Source organism: Nycticebus coucang, chromosome 1, assembly GCF_027406575.1.
Source record: "Nycticebus coucang isolate mNycCou1 chromosome 1, mNycCou1.pri, whole genome shotgun sequence".
NCBI lineage: Eukaryota > Metazoa > Chordata > Mammalia > Primates > Lorisidae > Nycticebus > Nycticebus coucang.
This window is the reverse complement of record NC_069780.1, coordinates 19,528,988-19,543,064: the sequence shown is the minus strand read 5'-3', so window position 1 is coordinate 19,543,064 and position 14,077 is coordinate 19,528,988. Positions and strand designations below refer to the sequence as shown.

The 14,077-nt window shown below is 36.6% G+C and overlaps 1 protein-coding gene across 3 annotated transcripts in view; it reads right to left on the bottom strand.

Annotated features, from left to right (window-relative positions):
- Window positions 1-14,077, bottom strand: part of CCSER1 (coiled-coil serine rich protein 1) — a 702,132-nt gene that overhangs the window by 517,281 nt on the left and 170,774 nt on the right. For all 3 annotated transcript variants that reach the window (XM_053607732.1, XM_053607875.1, XM_053607808.1), the window contains exons 2-3: window positions 10,479-11,843; window positions 6,233-6,417 (exon numbers count right to left, since the gene is read on the bottom strand). In XM_053607732.1, the coding sequence (XP_053463707.1) occupies window positions 6,233-6,417; window positions 10,479-11,802 (1,509 nt within the window). In that variant the 5' untranslated portion in view covers window positions 11,803-11,843. The remainder of the gene's footprint in view (window positions 1-6,232; window positions 6,418-10,478; window positions 11,844-14,077) is intronic.

Sequence of the window (14,077 nt, the reverse complement as noted above, 5' to 3'; positions counted from 1 at the left end):
TTGACAGGAGCCAGGAAGTACACATCTCTTCCTTGTGTCCGGCAGATGTAGACTCAGGTCTCTTAGACCTAGACCCAGACCCTATTGGTGAGCACTGATGACCACCACGGTCAATTTCAACCATGGCCATTGTATACTAGTTGGAAAAGATGATAATATCTTTGAAACTGAAGGATTCATATAGTATGATCACGAGTTTTATTTTTAGGAATGTGCTCTCTTAAAAGGCCATGAGATATATATCTTAAATGAAATAACTTTCTTTTTTTTTTGCTTGATTCAAGGAATCTCTACTATATTTATAAGAATTTATTTTTATTACATTACACAGTTGGGTTTAAAAGTTGTGTTATCTTTAGATTACTCAGCAAATGCATTCACAAAATTGCCCTGAACTGTTTGTGCTGAGTGATTCTGACAGCATGCATTTATGGCCAGTTTTACTCTGACACAGCTTTATTTTTCTTACTTGCAGCTTGGCATCCTGCTGCTTTTATGTGCAAACTATGATGGCACAGTAAAAATATAAGCTGTAAGCTCCCTTGGTAGAAAAACAAACCAGATTTATATTCTGATTAATAAAAGTAGCTATGGCTAGGCAGAGTGGCTCACGCCTATCATTCTAGCACTCCAGGAGCCAAGGTGGAGGATACTTTGACCTCAGGAATTCCACACCAGCCTGAGCAAGAGACTCTACTAAAAAAAGAAAAAATTTTGACAGGTGCCTGTAGTCCCAGCTACTTGGGAGGCTGAGGTAGGAGGATCTCTTAGACCCAAGAGTGTGGGGTTTGCTATCGGCTACCCTGAGATCACTGCACTCTAGCCTGGGGCAACAGAGTGAGATTCTGTCTCAATAAATAAATAAAAATTTAAAAATTTTTTAAAAGTAGTTACTTGCAGATTATTAGCATCTCTTGTTACATTTTAACTCCAGAATTTAGATCTTATTGACAACAGCTGAATAAACTAATTAGACTCTCTTTGACATAAGAGTACTTTGCTGTGAATTCTCTTTTCTTTTGGGGACTACTGTTGTCTCGTTTATTGGCTTGTCCCTTGCTCATTATAATTCTTCACTTGTTATTTCATTCATACTCTCTTTCAATAAATATTTATTTGTAACCTGTTCTTAGGGACAACGATGAAAGCAGCAGCCTGTGAAGATTTTTGAGTCTCATAAAGACAGACATTAAAGTTGAACATGATCTTGTCAGTACAAGAGATTTAACCATTTTGACAATCTTCATTTTTTTAAATTTATTTTTTATTTCAGATTAACGTGAGGGTACAGACGATTAGGTTACATTGTTTGTATTTGTTAGGGAGAGTTGTAGTTGAGCCCCTCCCCCCAGAGGTGTGTCAAATACCTTTACATTGTGCCTGGCAGGTGACAGTTTGCCAGTCCCACTCTTTTCTCTGTCCCCTCCCTCTTTATTCCCCATCACTTGAATTTAATTGTGTTTTTCTCTCATGTGGGTGTGTTGTGTTGTTATTTATTTATTTCATATTAGTATTGAGTACATTGGATACTTGCAAATCCATTCTTTATTATACTTTACTGAAGAGAATGTTCTCCACCCTGTCCAGGTTATTTGCCATCACTTAGCCCAGTTTACTCTGTCTAACTCATACACTCAGGTCGCTTCTTTTTTGAGTAAAGCCAGGTCTTCTGTATTTTTCATTCTGTATGACTGTGCCCTCACATTAATTTTCTTTTAGGGTGGGGCTATTTTATAAATATTTAGAGTTAAAATTAATTTCATAAAGCTGGTAGAGAAGCAATGTCAAGTCCTTACATATATCCATTTATTTATTGATTTTTTTTAATTTTTTTTTAGAGACTGAGTCTTACTTTATCACCCTCGGTAGAGTGCTGTGGTGTCACAGCTCACAGCAACCTCCCACTCCTGGGTTTAGGCGATTCTCTTGCCTCAGCCTCCCTAGTAGCTGGGACTACAGGTGCCTGCTACAACACTCAGCTATTTTTTTGTTGCAGATTGGCCAGGGCCGGGTTCGAACCCACCACCTTCAGTATATGGGGCCGGTGCCCTAATCATTGAGCTACAGGGGCTGCCCTCACATATCCATTTATATCTCACAGTCTAGAGAGAAAGTTTCCTAGAGATAAAAATAGTATTCCTAGCTTTTATAAAATTTTGGGACTACCCTAATGAAAGCATCCAGAAAGTTACTCATTTGAAAAAAACTAGAGGGCGGTGCCTGTGGCTCAAGGAGTAGGGCGCCGGTCCCATATGCTGGAGGTGATGGGTTCAAACCCAGCCCCGGCCAAAAAAGAAAAAAACTAGAAAGGTATGTAAAGTACTTTGATAAAATATAATAAATATGAATGGGCACTTACCAAAGTGTTCCACATACATTTTACTTTTTTATAATAAATGAAAGCAAATCACAGTTTCTTCTGGGTTACTTTTGTTCAGATATATCCTGTTCTTTCCCTTTCTGATTGAAATATCCCAAAAGTATATGAAAACACTAAAACAGACGGATCTTCGGTCATTCGGGAAACACTTAGAAATAAATAAAGCCAAATTCTGTAAGTTGAATTGACATCTCCATGAACTGCAGTTCCTTCTAAGCATGAATAACCACTTTTGTGACAAAGTTCCTTTTTGATAGGTTATCTCTCAGTAAAGACATGGCTATCATTCATCAGCACATCAATAAATACTACTGCCATTTATGCTCAAATTAAATAGTAAATTTTGTCTCTGTGTTCCAGTTTTATATGCCTTACCAAAAGTCTATAGTGACTTAGACTCACTATATACGAAAATAAAATTAAAATGCACTTAATCATGAAGCTACCAGAAGACACCATGGAGGAAATACTCCAAGACATTGGTGTGGACAAAGACTCCTTGAGGAATACCTCAAAGGCACAGGCAACCAAGGTGAAGATAGGCAGATGGGATCACAACAAGCTAAAACTTAGCTCCTAATCAGAAAAGTAGAATCCCAAAATAGAGAATCAAATCACATAATCAGGGGTAAATATTTGCAACTACCCAACTGGCAAGAGATGAATGGCTAGAATATATAAAGAGCTCCCACTACTCAATAGAAAAAAAATATCAAATAATCCAGTTAAAACCTGGACAAAAGATTTGAAGAGACATTTCCCATAAGAAGACATCAAATGGTCAACAGATATGTGAAAAAACGCTCAACATCACTAATCATCAGAGAAATGCAAATTGAAACTACAATGTGATATGGTATCTTCTCAACCCAGTTACATTGACTTTTGTGTAAAACACAGGCAATCACAAATGCTGGCCGGGTCTGGACAAAGGGGACCCTCCTCCAGTATTACAGGGACTGTGAACTGCTACAACCACCATGGAGGACAGTCTGGAGGTTCCTCAAAAACCTAAAAGTACAACTACCAAAAACTCAGCAATGCCACTGCCAGGTCTCTATCCAAAAGAAAGATATTGAAGAGATATCTGCACTCCCAAGTTGACTGCAGAATTATCCATCATAGCCCAGATTTGGAATTAACCTACTTGTCCATCAGCTGATGAATAAAGAAAATATGGCACCTATACACAGTGGGTTATTGTTATTTGCAACATCAATGGAACTGGAAAATATTATGTTACGTGAAATAAGCCAAGTACAGACAGACAAATTTCTAATGTTCTCACTCAACATGTAGGAGCTAAAAATTATTACAATTGATCCTGTGGCGATGGAAAGGAGAACCATGGTTACCAGAAGCTGGGATAGGTAGCAGGGAGCAGGGGGATAAAGTGTGCGTACTTGATGGGTACAAAAATAGAGTTAGATGAAATGAACAAAATTTAATATTTGATAGCCCAACAGAATGATTAATATCAGAAATAAGTTATACATTTTAAAGGAACTACAAGAGCAGAATTGCAATCTTTCCACCACAATGAAGTAATAAATGCTTGATCTGGTGAATACCCTAATTACCTTGGTTTGATCATTAAACATTAACATCACAAGTACCCCATACTAAATATAACTGTAATTGCCCATAGTATTTAAAAATAAAAATTCCTTATTTCGAATAAACATCAAAAATTCATGCTGAAATCATTATTTCTCTAAAAGTAAAGAATAACTGAACCCCAGATGCATTCTTAAATACAGACAGTTGCTAAATTATTTTGGAAGAGTAATATAGAAAATGTGTCACTTTTCACACATAAAACTAGTTTCCTAAATATATGTTACTTTTTCACATATATCTAGAGTAACTTAAGGAATCCTTCCATTTCTTCTTTATATTTCTAAAAGTTAAAGAATATGTTTCACGCATTTTATATTGACTCTTCCAAAATAATTTAAGCAACTATAAGAACTGAAGAAATGAGATATAATGTACAAAATCCAAAGAAACACGGTAAACTCATCAAGTAATTTTTGGTAGGTCTCTTTTAGAAATTCAGTATTTTTAGCATTTACTACAGAAAGTTTCATCTGTAAATCCAGTGAATTTGTACAATATTTGTATCAAGTTTCTCTTCCACCCTTGATAGATGGTCCACCACCACGGCAACGGTTTCACCCTGCCATCTAGTGGAAGAACTGTAATACTACCAGGACACTCTGGAAAATTTATAAATAAGCCTTCCAATAAGAGAACAAAATCACTTTTTTGTGTTTTTTGACATTTTAAGTTTTAAATTTTTAAAGTGGATAGGACAAGAAGAGTAATTTTATGATTATGTTAAGGTATAACTATTTAAATTAAATGTAAATAACTAGATTTTGTAATAAGGATTTTGCAATAGTGTAAATGTAATGCACTTTTGACATTAAATATAAATAAATCGTAAAAAAAAAACACAAGAGATAAAAAGAATAAGTAAAAGGCTCAACTTCGTGAAAGCTGAATAAATAGCATGCAACTATTAGTATAAGTATCTCTCTCTGAAGAAATAAAAAAAATTTTGTGAGGAGAAATGGTTCTTAACACTTCATTAGTCCTGTTAATGTTACATCAACTGGAAATCTTTTTTAACATGTTCTCATTTTTGAATTAAAAATCTAAATTGCAATAATAATGATATAGTATTTTATGTACAAAAGAATAATAATAAAGATGACATCAATCTTTCTCTATGTACAGAGTAAACATACACAATCATTTTTAGTATAATGGAAAAATAAGCCCATTGTCATTTACTGTTTTGTAGTTGAGGATTTACCCAAGATTAACAAATGGCCAACCAGAGAAATGGCTAGAACTTCTGGCTTCAAGCACACGGTCTTGCTGTCACACAATGTTGCCCTCACAATACAATTATCAATTCTTGATGACCTAATACTTTCCTTCAAAACTTAATTACCTAAAATCCACAGAGTTATTACAAGTGATTTATTTTTGAGCATGTTACACATATATCCATGAACGGGTATGTACGTAGGAAGGTAGGTCACTTATTTTGAAGAAACATTTTTAAATATTAGGAGTTAAATATCCTGCTAAGAAGGACAGATCTGAGAGAAAGTAAACAAAATGGTCTCCAAAAGGAAAGCCCACTGTAATAATTAGGAGACCTCATGGGTCCCGAGCTGCAGTCCCCCCCTCATCTCTTCACACCCCTTGCTCCACCTCATACTGTGAGGGAGCTTCATTTGCCTTTATGAGACCTCAGCCCACACGTGCAAGCCCAGACTATACCTCCCTACACACACCCCACCTCCAACTTCAACCCAAAAGCAGGCTCTGCAGTTTAGACCTGGAATCTGGTAACCCGGTTGCCTCCAATGTGTTCAGCTTCCTCCCTGGCCTCCATGGGCTCCACGCCAGCTCCTCACCAGCCTGGAGGGGCACAGCTGGGGCAAAGCCAAAGTAGAGTCTACTGAAAAGTCTCAGGTTGGGACTGGCTCACGCATAGTGTTGTTTATACACAGACACTGTCTGCACTATAGGATGGACAGATGTTCTGAAACGGTGGTGTCAGAGGGGATCCTGCTGAAATGCATTTATCCTAGATTTTTGTTCCATAAGTCCTTAGGATACACAACAACTAAGGGTGACTGTCATGGTGCACTCCGATTTGTTCTGACTCATGAGAATCACCTGTGAAAAACCAGCCTCTCTGATCAGTGACGTCAACCACGGAGACCAATTTTCCCTTAAAATACGAGCTGTCTACCCTTCCGTCTGTGAAGAGTCAAGATTATGCCAGAGGCATATGGCATTATTCTATTACAGGCAGACATATAGACTTACCATACTGTTCATTTTTGAAGACGAGGAACCCGCTCTTTGCTTTCTTAAACTATTAACTTCTTCTCCATGCCCATCTTTTGGTTTTAAAATCATTCTGCTACTCCCCGCAGTTCCCTCTGATGAGGATCGCAGTCGCCGCTCTATAAATCTTCCTTCACGATACGGACTGAGGCTACTGGCAAGAACTATTAAAAGAAAATTAATGTAAATATGTAAATGTAGATTTTATAGATGTTCCATTGAAAAATAATGGAAAATGTATAGTGTCATTCAAAACTTCTCTATCACACACAAAAAAAAACTTTTAAATTTACATTGGCAGTTCAGTTTGCTTAATCATGTAATCCTTTTGAAGCCCAAATCTATTGGAGTCAGCCTTGGGGCTTGGTTAGAGTTCCCAGAAACCACATAAACAAATCCTGTCCTTATTTTCCTCAAATTGTATATAGAATCTCATCACTTCTCACTACTTCCCAAACGAAGATCCTGGACCAAGTCCCATCCGTGCTTGACTGGATTGAGGCAATCCTTGCTACAATTCTCCCGCCTCTCTGGCCCCTGTGCTGTTCCTGGAACACTGCAGGCATGCTGCAGCACCAGTCTTTGACCCAGGATTTATGCACTAATACACTTCTCTCCCAAATGTCAGTATGGCTTACTCCCTAAATTCTAGTCAAATCTTTGCTAGTATGTTACGTTGGGCAGCACCCTACTCACCATATTAAAACTGGGAATTCGGCGGCGCCCATAGCTCACCAGCCACATACACCCAGTCTGGCAGGTTCGAACCCGACCCGGGCCAGCTATACAACAATGACAAATGCAACAACAACAACAAAAATAGCCGGGTGTTGTGGTGGGCACCTGTAGTTCCAGCTACCTGGGAGGCTGAGGCAAGAGAATCCCAGCCTAGGAGTTTGAGGTTGCTGTGAGCTACAATGCCATGGTACTCTACCCAGGGTGACATAATGAGACTCTGCCTCAAAAACAAACAAACAAACAACAACAAAAAAAAACTGCGAACTGCAATCCTACTTCCTAATCCTTAATTCAGCTTGAAATTTATCCTCAGCAGTTGTCACCATCCGGTATTTATTTTATTTAATTGCATGTTAATTGCCTGAGTATCACCTGTCAAAAACAAGCTTCATGGGCTGGGCATGGTGAGTCACACCTATAATCCTAGTAAACTGGGAGGCTGAGGCAGGTGGACTGGTTGAACTCAGGTGTTCAAAACCAGCCTCAGCAAGAGTGAGACCCTGTCTCTACTAAAAATAGAAAAATTAGCCAGGGGGTTGTGGCAGGCATCTGTAGTCCCAGCTATGCAGGAGGCTGAGGCAAGAGGATCATTTGAACCCAAGAGTTTGAGGTTGCTGTGAGCTAGGATGATGCCACAGCACTCTACCCAGGGTGACAGAGTGGACTCAGTCCAAAGGAAAGAAGGAAGGAAGGAAGGGAAGGAAGAAATAAGCTTTATGAATGTAAGGATTTAGATCTGTTTCATTCATTGCTATTTTCCTAGTGTCAAAAACAGTGCTAAAGTAATAAATATTTGTTGAATAAATTAGTGAATGAGTGAATGAGTAAACTGTCCTATTTAGGCTCCTCTACTACTTAAAAAACTATCTGGAACCTATTAGTCCAACACGTAGCAGTTGTTTTTACATAACTTTTAGAGCAATTGAATAAAAATTCAAATTCCAGAATGCTCAACATTATGTTAGCAATTGAATAAAAATGCAAATTCCAGAGAGCTCAACATTATATTAGTAAATGTGATATGCTAGTACACCTAAAATACTTGGATGTGTATTAAGTACTAGAGTAAATGTTTCATAATAGATACAAAATAAATCTAGTATTATGAAATTTAGTGAGTGTAGCAACCCTTTCTTCCTTAAAATACATCTACTTAGCTCAGTGGTTATCAACTTTCCTAATGCTGCAACCCTTTAATACAGTTCCTCATGTTGTGGTGACCCCCAACCATAAAATTATTTTTGTTGCTACTAAGCAATGAAGCTGCTACTAAAACCAGCTACTAAGCTGGTTTTAAAATTGTGAATTTCTGGCTTGGTCCCCGCAGCACAGTGGTTACGGCACCAGCCACATACACTGAAGTTGGAGGGTTCAACCCCAGCCCATGCCAGCTAAAACAACAATGACAACTGCAACAAAAAATAGCCAGGTATCGTGGTGGGCACCTTTAGTCCCAGTTACTTGGGAGGCTGAGGCAAAAGAATCGCTTAAGCCCAAGAGTTTGGGGTTGCTGTGAGCTGTGACGCCACAGCACTCTACCCAGGGTGACACAGTGGGACACTGTCTCAAAAAAAAAAAAATTGTGCATTTCTAAAGTATAAAATCCTTATGAATAGCACAAAATAGTCACAAAATAAAAAGGATAACACACTGTCATCTTTTTCTGGTTGGTAATACCAGCTTATTTAGCCAAGAACAGGCAACACATTGTCAAATCTGTAAAAATAATGTGTTAAGGCCTTACAATTAGGGTCTTAGTCAACAAGATACTTATTGGTTATTAACTAGTTTCCACAGAAATAAGAGTACACAGTATTTATTTAGGAGGGAAGTCCTCACTGGTAAATAAGAATTGGGTATATAAGTATAATTGCATTTATCCTTTTTTGACATTTTTTTAAACTGCCTGGATTCCAATTGAAATCTATCACTTGCTAATTATGTGATTGTAAAGTTATTTAATGTAATCTTAAATTTTAGTTATTAATAACTTTAATGCAAAATTTTTGTAAGGATCATATAAAACTTCACACGTAAATTTCTTAGTACGTATCGGGGCATATGTTAAGTATACAGAAAGGCTAATCATCATCAACATAGTCATCGTTATCATTATATTTTCATAGGTAATGATACCTATAGGTGCATAGGTAAGGAAGTAGATAGAACTAGAGCCAAGAGTAAGAACAGACCACAAAATTTTAAAAATGAAAAATAGTATTCAGGTGCATAAAAGTCATGTTGTATCAAATATGGAAAATATTAAGAAAGATGGAGAACTAAATCACGTATTTAAAACTTTAATAGTGATATATGTTTATTGAGGGGCTATATAAGCCTATGGCTCTTTACATATTAATATTTCATATAAATTGACTTCATACAAATTTTTGACTTCATATAAATTTTATTTGCTAGTTTAGCCTATGATATGTAGTAAAGTATGTTATGAAAAGCCTGAGCTTCCGTTTTCAGAAGGCTGTTAATCTGAATGTGCTACTTACCAGTGGTATGATCCCATAGCCTCAGTTTGCACATGTGTAAAATGGGAAACATAAAAGCCTACTCCTCACGGGGTTTGTATCCCAATCACCTGTTAACCCTCTGACTATGGACGAATAATGGATTTATTCTCCAATTTTAATCATTTTTTAGTTAATGTATGCAAAGTAAATAAAATAGCATCTAGGACACTATAATCATTTTCGAATTTGGAAAAATTAGTAGTAGCAGAAGTAATGACAGCAGAGTAAAAAGGAATAAAAAATAATGTCTAATAAAATAATGTCCAGTAGGTGGCACATATTCAACAATTTTCTTAAGCCAAACTGTATTTTAAATAAAGTTTTTTTTCTGGAGCCATATTAGAGTAATTCACACATACTCTGCTTTCTTCTAAAGGAAAGAGAAGCTGTCCAATGTTAAACAGCTGGTTAATGTCAGAGGCAAGGATGGAACCCAGATTTCTAGCTTTCAAGAACGGCATTTTTAAAGCTTGCAATTCTCTTGCATCTAGAAATAGAATTTATGCTGAAACATGGATTCTAAGTAATAATGAAATCTTTGTTAACACAGGAAAGGGAATTTAATTACACAAATTTTTATAGTGATTTTGGCTAAAATATACCAATTGCATTAAATAAAAACTACCAATCCCTCTATAAAGAACTGTAAGAAAATATACTTCTTATTTTAAATAAAACCACATTGTAAACAGAATTAATTTCCTTCCCTTTTCTTCTGAAGATCAGAATCTGGGTAACATAACTAAGAAAAGTAAATAATATGGCTAAATTACCTTATCAGCATAATGTTACTGAGGTAAGCGGTAGAAACCAGGCAGTAGAAATATTTAAAACAAACAGGAATGAATGTAGAGAGTGAAAAATAAAGAAAATGTGGTTTCCATTCATGATATGGAATAAAAAAATTGAACAGATCATCATGAAAATTCATACCCTTTATTATACAAACAAAATCAGCATACCTTTGGCAGGATTTGATTCATATCCATATGCTGCTTTGTTAAAAATATGATGATCACCAGAATAGGGGATTATCTTTGAATCTGAAATAGGATGGATCCCTTTAACACGTTCAGCTATTGTCTTATGCTGCTCATAAAACCCACATTTCCTTGGGGAGCTTGTCCCCAGTATTGTTTCACCATTTTGTAACCCCGTATTTTCTTGTCTTTCAGTGTCTGCTGGTAGGTTAGTCTCTGAGTTGCTCAGATTCATAACAGGTAGTTCAGTGATTTGCAGTAATACTTCCTTCTGATTAGCAGCAGAGGCTTCTGGCGAGGAATTCAATTCAGTGCTACATCGACCTTCTAGCCTGTATTTCCCAGGAGACATAATTGCACAGGGAACAGTTCCTACATGTTCTATTGTTGTCTTTGTAACAGCAGCAGGATTGGGAGAAATCTGCGAGGTAGAATCATTATGGCCAAAGTTGTCACAGTGGGATGCTATGCTTCCACTTTTGGGAAATGCATCCGTTTCAGACACAGAATCTTCAGTCAAGGCTAAAAACTCGGAAGGTGTCTGAGCAGTGGTAAGATCAGTAGAAAGCAGAGGAGACTGTAAAGAGCTGCCAGCCCGTTCTGTTACCTCCACAGAACAAGGTGTGGAAGCTCTCACCAACACAGGTTCTCTCTCCTGGTACTGGGTAATTTCCAGTGAGAATTCAGACTGTTGTACCAACGAAATGGATTGGCTCTGTAGACCCGGTTTCGAAAATTTATAGTGAGACGAGAAAGATTTAGGGAGTAGCTTCCTTGTTGACTCCTTAACAGAACGGCGAGTTTGTTCTTCTGTGAATCCAGAATCATCCCCCTCACTTTTGCCAGAGCTCAGACAATTTATAAAGACATTCTTATTAGTTGAGTGTTCCTTTTCCCTTTCAAAATCCTCTGTCAATGATCTTGTTATCTTCTTATTTCGTGAAGTACTAAAACCAACAGAATGTCTTCCCCTGGTTTTAATATGTTCTTCCAAACTCAGTTTCTGCATATTGCTGTGACCAGGTTGAGCACCATTTGAAATACTAAGGTTCTGATTGGTAGGTTCTTGCTTAGGTTCACTCCCCTTCTTATGGTGGAAACTAATGGAAGGAGTACGGAATATGCTTCTGCGTTTACCTGTGCTACCTGAGCTTGAGTTAGTGCTGGAAGGAGAGGAGCTATGGACACCAACTGTGTTGCTGGAAGAAGGTGAGGAAGGAAGGGAATCATGTCTTCTACTAATACTTCTTCTGAATATTGGCAACCGGGAAACCAAGGTAGATCTTCTTGATCCTGAGTCCCCCATTGGGACTTCAAAGCTTGCACTGTGATAGCCAACTTAGCAGCCTAAGAAGAGGTAAAGCAAAAAGAATGAGTCAATAGAATACAATTTTAAATAAAAATTTTAAAACAAAATGTTGTTTTTCAAGACATAGCATAGAATTCAGTTTCTACTAAAACAACATACAATAAAATTCTAATAAGAATTGTTTTTAATTTAAAGTGACAAAATGATGCAATAATTTGTATAGCAATTGTACAATGCTACCAAAATTTCTAGATTAACAAAATTATTTAAAGTCTTACTCAAGAGTGTTGGGTTCATTATTTAAGACCCAGCCTTACCACATGCAACTGTTTCTATGATTTTGGTAAGTTGTTTTTTCAGTAAGTTGTTTAATATTTTTATATTTATTAATTTAGATACAGTAGGGACATGACTTCCATGATCACTGCCCACTACATAAATGCTCCCCACTATCCTGTGGAAGAACACCAGATGCAACATTTTTATACCACATGACTCAAAAAGTTATTGACCCAAGCTTAACAGAATCACAGACCAGACAATGGTATGTGCTAACACAAACACTATAATACTTAGTATTTCCCATCAAAGATAAACCAATTGGGACATATTCTTCTTGCAGTTTGATTTTGGAAACTCAGAGATAACTATTGGTAGAAGAAACAAAACCATAAATGATATGGAATAAGGTTATAAACAAGCTCAACTTATAAAGGAACCACAGCTATGCACTGAGGAAAAGACCTGAATAAAAGCAAAATCAATTGGTAATCTGGAGAAAAGTGGGAATAAATACTGAGAGCGTCAGAAACAGAAAATTTATGAACCATTCTCAGGGTAGCAATGGCAAAAAAAGAAAGAGGAAGAAGGTGGTTACAAAAGGTGATAGCCAAGTTCGTCTACTGTTGATGTGCCAAGTACTTTTCCACAGATTATCTTCTATTGCACATAACCCCAGAAGAAGGTAATATTACCATGGACATACAGGAGAAAGGAAACTTGCCCAATGTCACTCAGCTAACAAGTGGTAAATCAAAAATAAGAAACTAAGCATTATCTAACTACTGGTTCAGCTCATAATCAGCCTGGAACATACTGCTCTTGCTATGGTGAACAGCCAAGAATTGCCGCAGCTGAAGGCCCAAATAAGCTTCCACTTAAGGGACTCCATCTTACACTTGGTGACTGCTTTTTTTTACTAATTTTTGAATTAATTTTGTTCCCATTCCTTTTGCTTTGTTTTTAAATTTAATTTAATCCATCAACTGTAATGTCTATTCCTTTGTCAAATTGTGTCAGACTCTGTTCATGTTACGTTTTTGCAACCCAAACTACCTGACTAAACAGTAATAAATACTACACAAAATTATATATCTTCTATTTTATTGCCCTTATTATATTAGAATTGATCAAATAAACTATTTTAATTTTCCTGAAGAAAAATGGAAATTATTTTCTTTCAGATACACATCCATTACTATTTGATATTGTGCTCCAAAGAATTATAAAATCTAATAGATTTGGCATTTTGAGATTTTTATTGGATAATTTCTAATTGCAATCACCAAATCTGGGTTAATTTGTGAACTGGTTTTATTTTTAATAGATAAATGGTTGTGTTATTTATGGGGTACAATGCAGTATTTTAATATATATGTGTACATTGTGGAATGATTAAATCAAGTTGATGAACATAGCTGTCACCTCACATATATATATTTCATTCATTTTTTGTGGTGAGAACATTCAAAATTTACTTTTACCAATTTTGAAATATATATTACTAATTATAGTCACCATGCTGTACAGTAAATCACTAAAACCTACTCTTCCTGCCTAACTGAAGCTTTATACCCTTTGAACATCTTCATCTTCCCCTTGCCCCTAGACTCTGGTAGCCACCATTCTGCTCTCTACTTGAGTTCTATAGTTACACATATAAGTAAGATCATGCAGTTTTGTCTTTCTGGGCCGGGCTCATTTTGCTGAGCTTACATCCTCTAGTTTAATCCATATTCTCACAAACAACATAATTTAATTCTTCCTCAAAGCTGAATAGTAATACATTGTGCGTATATGCCACATTGTCTTTATCCATTCACCAATTGATAGACACTTAGGTTTGTTCCATATCTTGGCCATTTGTGAATAACACTGCAGTAATCCGGAAGTGATTTCAATTCCTTTGGCTATACTCACAGAAGTAGAATTGCTGAATTACATACTAATTCTATTTTTAGTTTTCTGAGGAACCTCTCTACTGTTTTCCATA